General features: G+C 45.4%; 1 protein-coding gene across 2 annotated transcripts in view; it reads left to right on the forward strand.

Moving 5' to 3' along the window:
• The window catches only part of LOC137273272 (uncharacterized), a 30,837-nt gene extending 18,046 nt beyond the window's left edge, over positions 1-12,791 (forward strand). For both annotated transcript variants that reach the window (XM_067805814.1, XM_067805816.1), the window contains exons 9-10: positions 11,855-11,942; positions 12,658-12,791. In XM_067805814.1, coding sequence (XP_067661915.1) covers positions 11,855-11,942; positions 12,658-12,758 — 189 coding nt within the window. In that variant the 3' untranslated portion in view covers positions 12,759-12,791. The remainder of the gene's footprint in view (positions 1-11,854; positions 11,943-12,657) is intronic.
• Positions 12,792-13,348: the final 557 nt, after the last annotated feature.

Consider the following 13,348-nt stretch of genomic DNA (forward strand, 5'->3'; position numbering starts at 1 on the left):
GACAGTTAGTGCTACTAGCGTGAGCTAGCCTGTCGGCTCGGGTCATACGCATGGGAGCGATTCTATACAATGCATTCCTAATAATTTTTTCTTCCTCCTGCAAACACTTTAGAAACCTTTCAGCCGCGTCAGGACCCCTATACACTACCGGAGCTTTCGTTTCCCCGTCACAACGGACGACAATGTATCCAAACGAACAGGCTTTATGCTCTTGTGTCTTGTGTGGGAATCCCCACCCACAACTAAGGCTTCGAAGTCGGCGTATATGATATAAGGTACAGACATTTGGTTCTTGTGGTTACTGAATTTTAGGATATTTTCACCTTCCTTAGGCATGTCGACTCGTATGGCCGTCTGCCCCACACCTTGACAATCATCCCGGTGGGATTCTAATAAATCAGCTCGACTGAAACCGTGTAGGCATCGTACACAAAAGTGTTTTTCCCCAACGTGTTTCGACTGGTCGTGCAACAACCGGCTGAGATGTTTTATCCACGTGTAGTGATACTTTTCACCTCGCTGGATCATGAATATATTGATAACTTGGCAATCCTTCACCGTGCTGACCCTGTGTACTATTGTTGTGTTACCTTCGTGCCCAAAGACATTTATAGCCAGATTATTCTGTTTTTCTACTTTAGTGATCTGGGATATGGGGGTGGGTTCATCTATACCATCCCAGTTGAGCCCATCGTCTTGGGGATAGCTAGAAAACCTATCTGAATGAGTGCCAGCTGGAAATAAGGCTGACCTGATAGCTAACCTCAGGCAATCGTTTCCTCTATTCTTAACGTTTACTATGGCATGTTTGTTCCTATAGTAGGGAGGCAAGGCTAGGTATGACCCGCCTCTGAACGGCACGTAGTTAGCTATGTCTAGATAGACATTATCGATTTTATCTACAGCCCACCCGGACCCCAAGTGTGTATAGCGTTCTAGGTATTCTCGTATCTGCTGAAAACTTGTATCGATTGATGCGTCAATGGTCTCTGCATGTGTGACGACCTCTTGTTGACCTCGGAAGTAAGGTTGAACATACTCAGTGGTACTCCCAACCTGCTTATCGAGCGACATTTTCACTGTGATCTGAAACTTGATACTTCCTAGATTATTTAGTTCCTGGTTCACCTTATCAGCTATCAGAGGCTTGATATCTGTAATGTCTATGTTTCTATCAACGTGCATGCGCCAACCTCCCAAATAGTTGCCTACGGCGTGCTCAGTGCGCACGAACTGTAGGTCAATAGCTCTATTCTGTCGTAATAATTCTAAAAGCTGTGGTTTCCTCATACGGGAATACCCGCCTAAACCCAAATCGTGTGCCTCGGCTTTCAGTTGTTTTACAGTGGGACGTGCTACGGGGGCATGTGATAACAATGCGGTTAACCCGGCTCTCCCCAGGTTTGAATAACCCGTGTGTCCAAGCTGTTTTGCTTGAGCTTTTAATTGTTTTACTGTAGGAGGGGCTTCTAAACCTAGTAATCTCAACAATGCTGACTTCCGCATTCGAGAATACCCGATGACACCTCTCTGTTTTGCGACCCGCTTGAGCTCGCTTACAGTAGACATCGTGTTTACACCTAAGAGAACTAATGTCTAATTGGTTCACAGTAAGGGGAGGTAACTCTTTCACACACTGGAGTCTATCTTGAGCAGTCGCCTACGTTCTTTTATGTAGTCTTTTTTATTCTCGTAGATGAGTTGATGTCTGACTACGTTCGCTCCGTGAGCTTTACATAGACAGTAGTGTCCTTTAACCCCGATACCACACACAGAACACGTGTAGTTAGGACTTCCCATATGGAAACAACAGAACCCCTGATTCCTGCATTTCCTACCACAGGCCTCGGTCTTCCCCATAAGTATGTATTCGCATCGGTATGGAGCGGGTCTCATGTTTACTTATAAAGGTATTTTAGTTTAATTGCTTCGCAACCAACGCAGTAGCTGCTATACCCAACACTATGAAGCCCAGTTCACGATTCATTTGTCCCTTGGATGGTGTGTAGTACTGAGCGAGTGTGGGTTTATTGAGCGGTTCCAATTGTTTACCAGTTAGTAGATAGTATTCTTTCATTGCTTCATCGACATCGTTGAATGTTTTAATGGCATGGTTTTCACGCTTGAGTTGTTCGTTAATAAAATCGATCCTCTGGAGGCGTTTTTTAACGTACTCAGCCTGTGCCCTTTGTAATTTCTCAGTAGCGAGATCGTGTCGCTTCCTTTCTTCCTGTATTTCAGCCGCGTGATCATCTCGTAGTTTCGAGAAGAGGAAATTACTCCCGGAAAATGCCAGGGCATTCACTAACGCCCCACCGACCATCATAGCTATCGTGGCCATCCCTATATTTATTTCATTATATTATCAGGTATTATTCCTTGTTTTACTAGGATGTCTTTTGTGGCCATCGCCATACCAAGGTTCATTATGAGCATACCCATATCCTGCAGGTTGAAATCTAGCTTGATAGTTGGTTGTTTAAGCACCATTTTAGTCAACCGAGCGTACCCTACGGCTAGACTGGCTACCACTGTGGCGTGGTATGCGTCGTTGACGAACGTTTTCCCCTCAGACATTATGTATATGATATAAAATATTAAAATTATAACATGATATGCGGGTCAATAGTGGGGCCTGCCGGCGGCGTGGGGGGCTCACTGTTGGGTGGTGGCTCACTGTGGGAGGGTAACCCCACGTATAACCACGAGATAGCCAAGGCAGCAGTTACACCTACAGCCAACAACAGTCGGGGGTTGGCCACTTTATGTTGGTTACACCACCGTTTTTTACCGGCAGCTACTCTCTTAGGATTCTTCTGTCTGGTTACTGTTGAAGTGGTCTCCACCGTCACTGGTTCCTGTGAACTCACTGTTTGGGGTGTGGGGGGTACCCCCACTGGGGTCTCCACCGTCACCTCGGGACTCACTGGGTCCTGTGTAGCATCCATCTATACTATTATTATTATTCTTTCTCTCAAATTGACAATGTTTTGCCGTGATAATCGCCGCCGTCACTGGAGCCAACAACATACCATATTTGTGGTACAGCCCGCAGCTGATAGAGCTCACGGCGTGTTCGATAAAAGGGTCTTTCTCGAGGTCCTCCCACAGGTAAAGTCGGCGCTCTGGTGGAATGTGAAAGAAGTATGACACAATACCGGTGTATATCTGGGTCATAGCCGATCCTATTGTTTTTGTCATTTCTGCTCCGAGCCGGGACTCGTATCTAGCGTACAGCTTATCGATTTCTTCGGCTGACATTTTGTTAATTTTATCCGGAGTGTAGTCTCCAAAGTAATGTTTGGCTTTGCCGCCAACAGCCAACGCCACCAGTTTCTCTCGCTTGTCATCAGTGGGGCCTGCGGGCGGCGTGGGGGAACCCTCCAACGACAATTGTTCGAGCAATTCCTCACACTCCATCTTATAATATAACAAGTAAGATTTAGTTTTAACTATATAATACCCGATACAGGCAAAACACAGAGAAATGAAGGTTAAGTTGCACACGACAAATACTTCAAATATCATAGCTTTGCTTAGCTTTTGCTTAGCTTTGCTTAGCTTTGCTTAGCTTTGCTTAGCTTTGCTTAGCATACTATATATGCTACTGGTTGGTCGGTCTTTAGAACGAGCTTAGCGTGTTTAGTTTCAGCGAGCTGTTTCTTCACCCGTTCCCGTTCTAATTTACTCATCACATCGTTCTCTCTCAAACACTCCTCGAACGAATCCCTGTCCTTGCAGTGAAATAAGGCCACCCATCGCGTCTGCTCCCTGAGGTCTTTCAACACCGAGTTGAACTTCTGCGTTAGCACCCAGACGCTGTGATTTGCATGCCGGCCGGAGAAGGCCAGGTACGATAGCATGTCTCTCTTTTTTGTTATCTCGCGATTAGCGCTGCAGTCGTCCAGTATAAACAGCGTCGGTTCCCCTTTAAATTTCTCGTGAAGAGCTTTCAACCAGTCCTGCAGGCGTGTTCCAGGGTCGATTTTGTGTACGTCCGGGTCCGTCATCACCCAAGGTCGCGCGTACGTTTTATTCATGCTCAGAGTAGGGCACATGATAACGATGTTATCGAACACATCCTTGTAGTAACCCTCCAACATATCCAAGACGAAAACGGTCTTCCCACAGCCAGTCTGCCCGCACACTATGGCGCAGTGTGGGTCAGTGGGTAGTTGTGGGTACCCCCGGGGGGTGTGGGGGTCTCCCCCATCAGTAGATGGCTTGCACGAATCTCCCATTGTCTATATTAAGTTGCGCGTCCATAATAACGTACAGATATAATTTCAACTTACCAGCGGGTTGAGCCTTCTTAGTAATCTGGATGGTTATCCCTTCGCTGCCGTTATCTATACGGCGCCCGCTACCGTGCAGTTTATCATCATCCGTGGATCGCATGTCCAACCATAGGGCGTACTTGGTGGTCAGGTATTCACCGATCTGCACGGAGCCGAGGTCCAGGTCCTTTGTTATGTAATCCCCCACTGGTAGCTTTTTTATCTCATCCCACTGCTGGTGTGGTCTCATACCATGACTGAACAGCTGGTTGGGCACGCCCTCGATGGTCACTTCCACCTTTTCAATCTCGGGGTTGAAAAACTTCTCGCTGTCCCTCCGGAATGGTTCGTAATCCTCCACGGGGACGACCAGGATACCTTTCATCGATCGCGCCGGCACGTTCAGGTTGATATTCCACACAGTGTCGCTCTTATCTCGCACGACTGATCTATGTCTCAGTACGCGATCGTACAGGATAGCCATCTTCCCAGAGTACTGGCTTCGAACCTGCCTGGCCAGCTCAGGGCTAGTGACCATGTCGAACTCCAGAGAGATGTTGTCTATGGCATAACTGGCCTCGTCACCGTTCGGCGTACGCACTACTTTGCTATAGTCGTTAAACGTGAGCTCGTATTCGAGCCTATCACCCAGCGCGGCCTGGTAAAACGGCGCGTGTCCTGTGAGCAACTCGAAGTCGAGCGGCACGCAGAATCGATTTCCGTATGCTAGAGCGATGGCCTTTTCACCGTCCGATAGCTTGTCTTTCTGGTCTGTCATGAAGACGTATCCTATGCGCGCCCGGGTTGATTTGCTGATACCCTGGTACACATCATTGACTCGTTCTCCCTCGCTTTTCCAGAGATCCTTGTAGCAGTGAAACACGTCGCTGTCGTCGATGCTCAGCACCTCGTTACCGCTGATCTTGACGGTCGTTTTCTTGATGATAGCTCGACCCACGTTCCGCACTAGCTCGCGTTTGTCGTTGTCGGAGGTCAACGTGATATTGAACGCCAGTCGAACAGTGCCTGGTACAATGAGGTCATTCTCACCAAGGTTTGGAAATCTAACCAGCAGAGTTTGATTCTGGTCTATCTTGCTGGGATTGTTGGTGATGGTCACCGACTGGCGCACGGCTCTGGCACCTAATGGCTCTCTCAATTTTCTGAAAGGATCTAATTTTCTGCCGTACATTGTTATATAAAAGAAATATATTTTTAATACTAATGGATGAAGACATACCTATGGATGATATGTGGGACGATAGTGCCCAGGCATTCGATGATGACCAGGAGACCTCATTCTCGCAAAGTGACGAGCTCCTTAAGGGCGCCGTCGACGATTATTACAACGCAGTTGAAAATAAATCCAAACTCAAACCGTTGGGAAGGAACTATTCCGATTTTACCCTCAGCAATGGCACGCTGCGTTTGAAGTCTCGCCCGGAGATCGATCTCATGAATAAACGCACTAGAGAACCGCTTGCTTTATCAACATTGGCCGGTAAACATGGAAGTCAGTTGGTCCAAGATGAACTAGGCTTCACAGATTACGGTGGCGCGCGACCTAAGCAGTATCCTCCGAAGTTAGTTCAAGGTCTGGAAGGTATCAGGGACGCCATATCAGATCAAAACATGACTTATGATATTAAAAAGGTGTTGGCCGACTACGAGAACAAACCCTTCCCGGGGCTCGAATTTACCGTTCGGGAACTGCGGGGGTTGGATCTGACGATGCAAACCCTTCGCGGACATCTCGCGAAAAGCACGGCCAAAATGAGTGAGATAGACGACAACATCGCCTATGAAAAGAAAAAACTCGGTGAAACTGATGACGAGGCTCTGAAAGCCCACATCGAGAAACAAATACGTAATTTGGAAGAGGAAAGGCAGACCTGGCTGGAGACAGCATCCTCCTTCAAAGAAAAGCTTCGATCCCAGGTCAACCGTATACGGGAAACCATCAATCAAGTCCTCTACCGAGACACCACGTTAGCAGACAGGATTCGGATATTGTTCCGGGAGCAAGGGATCACCATCGCCAGCATTCTGACTGCATTGGGTTTCATTATATCAACCCTGGTGGTGTCACTGACGGGGGGAACCCCTGTGGGGCCTGCCGGCGGGGGAACTCCAAGTGGCGGTGGGGGTGTTAAAGACTGGATTAAAAAACTCGGGGAAGGCCTAGCTAAACTGGCTGGTAAAGCCGCCGAAGCCCTTCCCGGCATCCTGGGTAGCATCGTCTCGTGGTTGTTGAGTGCTCTGTCTAAAACTGCCATGTGGCTCAGTCAAAACCTGTGGGCAGCCATCGTCGCCGTGGCGGGTCTGGTGTACGTAGCGGCTAAGAAATCTTTAACCAAATAAGTCCTAAAGTTACCCCACCAACCACCAGGGCCGTTTTATTATCAATATGCTGCTGATAGGGGGGTACCCCCACATGTATATGGGGGTGTGTGGGGGGCACATGAACTTTAGACTCCGGGGGTGGCGCCACTATACCCTTTTCACGTGGTGGGATGTGTTGGATATAGGGGGTGTTAATATCGGGGTTGATACCCAATTTTTGATCCTTCGTGGCTACGACTATTTTGTTGTTATAACCCACCACTTTTTTTACTCTCAGTTGCATATCACTCGGAGCCATGTACAACCCCACGGCGAACACGTAATTGACTTTCGATCTGGCGTGTTCTAACACGTTTTGGTAGCGTTCGATGGCCCGCGGGAGATCAACTGGAGAATTAATAGCATCCTCAACGTTGGTAACGAACTGTTTCTGAGCTTCGTAAGCAGTTCCCTTACCGAGGATGTTGGAACGCGTTTGCGACTGCGCACCCAACAGCGCCCACACGTACGTTCGAATCGAGTCGTTCAAGCGTATTGTACCAGCACGAGTGAATCCTTTCGATGTGTCCAGCATGAACATTTTCCACCCGTCTGCGGTTGACTGCTCCACTTTCTGGACTGTGAAAGCAACACCACCTTTAAAGTTCATACGATCATCCCTCCATTCATTACTCGACAAAGCAAAGTCCTGGCGTAGTTTACCTTGTTTCAGTACAAGATCACTGAGTTCTTTCACTGATCGCACGCCATCAGAAGGAATACCCAACCCGTGGTTCGGCCCCGGCAAACGCCAATCCGTCTTCGGGTTTATTTCGAATTCATTGCAAATACGTTCGTAGGCCCGTCTATCGTACGGGTTGTTTGTTGCGTCCCACGCTTTGTCCTGTGGGAGGGGGGCACTGATCTCTTTAAGGATACGTCTGACCTGGTAGTACACGTGGAACTTGAACACAGACTGACTCAGCGGTCCACGCTGAGTGTCGGCCAATGCCACACCACACCCCGTTGTAGCGCACCACACGGCAAAGTTGAATTGATTCTGCCAGAACTGCATAGGGTTGTTGAACCACGCGTGGACTGCCTTGATATTAGTCACCGAAAGCTTATACTTATCGAACACATCTAAAAGCTGGGCATTGAAATACAACCCAGGAGCAACCACGATCTTCATGGGGGAGAAATCTACGTCCAGTTTAGGGTAAAACACACCAGGGGAATACATTTTAAAACTATTATATAAATAAATATATATGTAATATGTACATAACACTTCCAGGAATAACGAGCGGTGAGGCCGTTCAGCTGACGCACGCGATCGATAACACGTCAGGTCAACTCGAAGTCGCACTCTGCGATATCACCTACCTACCGCAATGGACTAACATTAATATCAGCAACAATAAGCTGTTCGTCAGTGGAACTCGCAGTCAGATAACTGACGGCTACTACAGTGTGTGCTCTCTAAACGACGAAGTCTTCAAACCCCTGGGAGCCGAACTCAAGATGAACGACTCAAACGGTACAGTGGTGTTAATCAACAACGGAAGAACCTCCTTGAGGCTCGGCCGACCATTAGCGAGGATACTCGGTATGTCTCCTGACGAGATAAAACCAACAACAACCGTCACAGGCACGAAGTTACCCGATCTAGTACCGTACCGAGAGCTGTACATTCATCTCGATCAGGTGAGCACAACGTACAACATTCAAGGAGGTCACCCTTCCACTATACTGAGAGCAGTGCCTGTGAAAACTGAGAAATTCAACGACGGTAGAACCGAGTCGTTTTCACCACGGCAGTATAAGAGATTAACCCAGGGCAACATACCTGAGCTGACAATATCGGTGTTAGATATAAATCATAATCCTGTAAATATAGGATACCTCAGCTTAACACTTCATGTAACATGACCAGCGCACAAGGGCCCGGAGTGAAAAAATGCGTCAATATCGGGATCTCCGACCTCGGAGACACGCGCGGTTTCGACGCTCCCGGAGTAGATGGTAAATCGTACGCCTTGCAACTGAAAAACAACATTTACAAACGCGTTGAAATCCCCTCCGGTGGAACCCTAAGTGATATAGTAGATACCACAAGAGCAACAGTCAACACTAAGTACACCCTTGTCAACACCGGTGATAATAATTGGGTAATATACCCATCGTTCGGAGGTAAACTGTTCGACTTAGACGATGTTGAGAGCACTACCGTCGTCAAAAACAAACCATATATGCTCGTCTTCACCGAAGATGACAAGTGGGTGTTGTTACCCGATAACAAATGGTTTCTCAATATTAGACTCGTCTCCCCTTACGTGTTCACGGATAACAAAGACAACCACCTAAACAAAGTCGTGAACAATGGAACCCTGCTCGTGGCTTACGTCCCAACTCAGAGACGTAGCATAGTCGTCAGCCCAGTCAACACTATAGCAGCCCACATGCTATCGAGTAAACCAGCCATACAAAACGTGAAATTGCAGTTGGTGTCTGAATTCGAAGGCGTGGTCAAGATACTAGAGAGTCTACCGGCAAACTCAACATTGATCATCAAAGTCTACCTAGGGGAACCATCGGTGAATGAGGTCGAGATCGTGAAGGGGATCAAACTCGGGTGGGTGAAACGACACCAGTATCAAGTTTGCAACGTTTACGTGCGGGTGGGTGTCGACTCCAAGACCAGTCTGCAGGGGGTCAACGTGATCGTGGAAAACAAGATATCACTAATCAATATCTTCCTGCCTGACAACATACACTTCATGGGTATGAAGTTAACCCCTGAATTATTATCAGAAAACCAGTTGGAAATTATATCGTAATAATATAATAATGACCAGTCATCATCCCAACACTACGCTTAACGACCTAGGAGATACGGAGGGATTCGATCAGCCTGGTGAGGAAGATGAATTATATATCCTGCACTTCAAAGACAACGTGTACAGACGGGTGTCGTTATCAGATTTAAAAGAGCCTGAATGGCTGCTCAACTTAACAATCGCCTCACCTTATATCACATTAAAAGAAGAAAAGTGGGGGTACATCTCTAAGATTAGGAATAACGGTAACTGGCCCGGGGATTTCATTACGGAGAATAACGTGAATAATGTAGCTATGATAGATTTTAGGGAAGAAAAAATTTTGTTAAGTACTGGAACAGTAGATCATAAATTAACATTTAACAGTAATCTTTATATCCAGAGTGTTCTTGATAGAACATCCTACTCCTTCACAATCATCATAGAAGTCTTCTTTATGTATTTTGACAATGAAAACTCCTCGAAAGGACAACAAATTTTACCCGGGTTGACAATACACTGGTTTGACGAACACGTAGGTCAATATTGCCGTATTGTTATACAACGGGATACCACGGGTCCTATAAACCGCTTAATAAGCCTCCCTGGGGTTTTTATTACAACAGAAAAGTCTATTGACCTCTCACCTCTTAGCATTAGTTATAATCTATCCCTTGTAGGCTTCAAATTCATTCGTGAAATATTAACTGAAACCCAATTAAAATATTTTTCAAAATATACATTATAGGATGGGCCTGTACCCAGTCGTAGAGGAAGTAGCGAAGACGCTGGAAACCGTAGATGGGTTCCGCTTGAGGCAGTTATGTGATGTGAAACGTCAACTAGAACAAGACCGTGACACGCGGAAAGCTCTATATAAAAAGTATAATAGAGCTTTCAATATCGTGGACGGGGCTGACACTACCCTTATTGCAACCAGCATGGGACTAGGGGCGGCAGGCGTTGGGTTGTTGGCTACCATCGTGGCCGCACCTATAGTGCTAGGTTTTGAAATAACAGCTGGGGTGGCAGGGTTGGCAGGATTGGCGCTTAAGTTGATATCACGCAGACTGCATCGTAAGGCATTGAAACACGACGAGATCAGGGTTCTGGCCGAAGCAAAGCTCAACACAGTGAGTGAGCGTATTTCCACGGCACTCTCTGACAGTAAGATCTCAGAAGAGGAGTTTCGTTCAATCCTCTCTGAACTCACAAAATATAACGGAATGAAACAAGATATTCGATCCAAGTCTCGTAAGTCTGCTATCAGCGAGGACGAGAAAAAAAAGTACATAGAACAGGGGATACAAAAAGCCCAGCAAGCCTTTATTATGAACACCAAAGAGATCATAGGCGGTTCACGTTAAACTGTTTCATCGATATAAACATAACATAGGCCGCCAAAGTGAGGTATCTATACCAGCCGGGGGAACACGAGGGCGATAGCCGTAAGCGAGCCACCGATCCTATATGGTCAGTCAAAACTTACAACATAGATAAAGTGGATATGAAAGCCGACGAACCTAACTTGTACTACTTGAGGGATGGGCCGGGTAGGGGATTTGTAAGAGAAGAATTATTGATCGTACCGTACGGCACAGTGTTACCTCCTACCAAGGCACAGTAATTACCGCCAACTTTTTTGTAGTAGGGGTAATAGTAGCAAGAGCTAATGGCCCAACCAAAGCCTTATTTAGTAAATAAGGCTTTGTAGAGACTTTTCTTGAAAGTGGTCCAGAACTATCATTCCCTATACTACTCCAGATGACGCTTGAAGTAAAAGTGAAGTTCTTGTGGAGTCTGCGCACCAGTGCGGAGAACCAGATACTTCCATATCATGACAGTTGTCAGTTGCGAGGTAGCCATTCAAGATTGAATAGCAATTCAGTCCCGTCAGATCTCCTACTAAGTGAAGCTTGAGGTAATATGCTATAGACCTATGGTAAGGAAAGTAAAAAATTAGGTCCCTTCAACATGTTGGAAGTCTAGGGTTAAAATAAGTCTCCTTAATGTGTGAGGAATCTGGGGTTAAAATAGGTCCCCGCAATGTATGGGGAGACTGGGGTTAAAATAGGTGCCTTCAACATGTTGGAAGTCTAGGGTTAAAATAAGTCCCCTCTATGTGTGAGCAATCACGGGTTAAAATAGGTCCCCACAATGGGGAATCTGGGGTTAAAATAGGTCCCTTCAATGTGTGGAGAGTCTGGGATTAAAAAAGGTCCCTTCACTATATGTGGAGTCTGGGGTTAAAATCGAAAAAGAAATGACAACATGGACTGTATGGTTAGACTTTGTGACTTGGCCAATTGTCTGAAGGAATTGACAGCAGACTGAGAGCCACTTATCTGGACAAAACCTCAGAATGTTAAATACTATTTTCCTAATTTATTCATACTGACTAAAACATGTGAGTAATTCCAGCTAGTTGTGTTTCAGATGGAGGTCTACTGTAAGAATGTTCACCTGCTTGAGAGAGCCAACAAGCTAGCTGATGCTGTAGAGGAAAAACAAACACAACTTTTGTGTAAGCTATTCAACAATTAGCTTCAGTAGATTCTGCATAGCTGGTTACTGCAGTGGATGCTTGTTTTTCATTTATACCTAAAATAGCCTAAAATAACAGTGAAATTTTACCTATGAATAACTTGACAATAGTGATTTCACAAACTGTTTTGTAAACATCACATTTTCAAAATCATTGACAGGCACAATAATGCAGCATATGCCTCATCCACTCTAGTATCAGGTGAAAGCTTGTGGGCGTGGCTGTTTACAAATCCACACTATTCCAGAGCTCCAGATGAAATTTAACTCATGTTGAGTGGGTACTTCATTGTCCATTACCCACTCCTTTCAAATATGTGGGCATTTTGGTGGTTTTACTTTGCCAAGTATATGTCATTTAGTAGGTTTACTAAGAAGGTATATACTGTCTTATGTCATACCTAATCAAAATCATATTTTCATAATAGAAATGATTTCATAAACAACACTTGTCCCATACTAACAGTACAACATGATAGCAACCAATGTCGTTTTCATCACGCAAATGACTTTGATAAATTTATTCTGTATCCAACATTTTAAATGCATCACTGGTTCACAATGATTTTGCAATGTGTAATTAGAAATTTTCTATGTATATTTTACACAGATATGCTGCTTATCTTAGCCAATGCTAATGAATACATAAAGCAGTGAATGGGATTGGTTTTAATCGACTTGTTTGATTGTTTCAGACAAGGAATCTTTCAAGGGTCTGAACACCCAAAACTCCATGCAGCAGATCTCCAACCTCATCTCTCTCCCGTCACCCACCAAGCTGATGAAACATGCGTGATTGTAATTTCCTTGTATATAAAATCTGCCCATAGATGTGAGTTTGTGTAAGTGTTCACAAATCTTGAAGAGGAGTTGGGCATGATCTTGAAAAGAATTTTTAAAAAAAAGAGTGTCGTATTGAGAAAGTAGCAGTCTAAGTAAACTTGGGCTCAGTATCATTTGTTACACTGCCATATTGAGTCTAACAAACCCTAGTAGAAGATGGTCAGGTCACTGCGACCAATCTTTGATTATTTCAATTTACCGACACACCACTTCCGTAAATATTAGAGTCTGAAATGGGAAATCCATTGACTAATAATTTGAGCAATTATATATTTCAATGGGGCATGATGACACACAATCAAGAAGGCCACGATCTGATGTCTTACAATCAACAATACTCTCGAAGATACGGGTTAGAATTGGTATTCCCATAGGCTTGCTGACTTGGTTGACACATCATATGTGTAGATCAAGGCTCATGATGCTGATCACTGGATTGTCTGATCAAGAAGCCATTACTTACCACTGTCCTATAGCTGGAACATTGCTGAGTTATAAAATAACTAACAGTTGGCACAGGTTGCTGGGAACTGATTCATTCTG

The sequence above is a fragment of the Haliotis asinina genome, chromosome 2, assembly GCF_037392515.1.
Source record: "Haliotis asinina isolate JCU_RB_2024 chromosome 2, JCU_Hal_asi_v2, whole genome shotgun sequence".
Taxonomy (NCBI): domain Eukaryota; kingdom Metazoa; phylum Mollusca; class Gastropoda; order Lepetellida; family Haliotidae; genus Haliotis; species Haliotis asinina.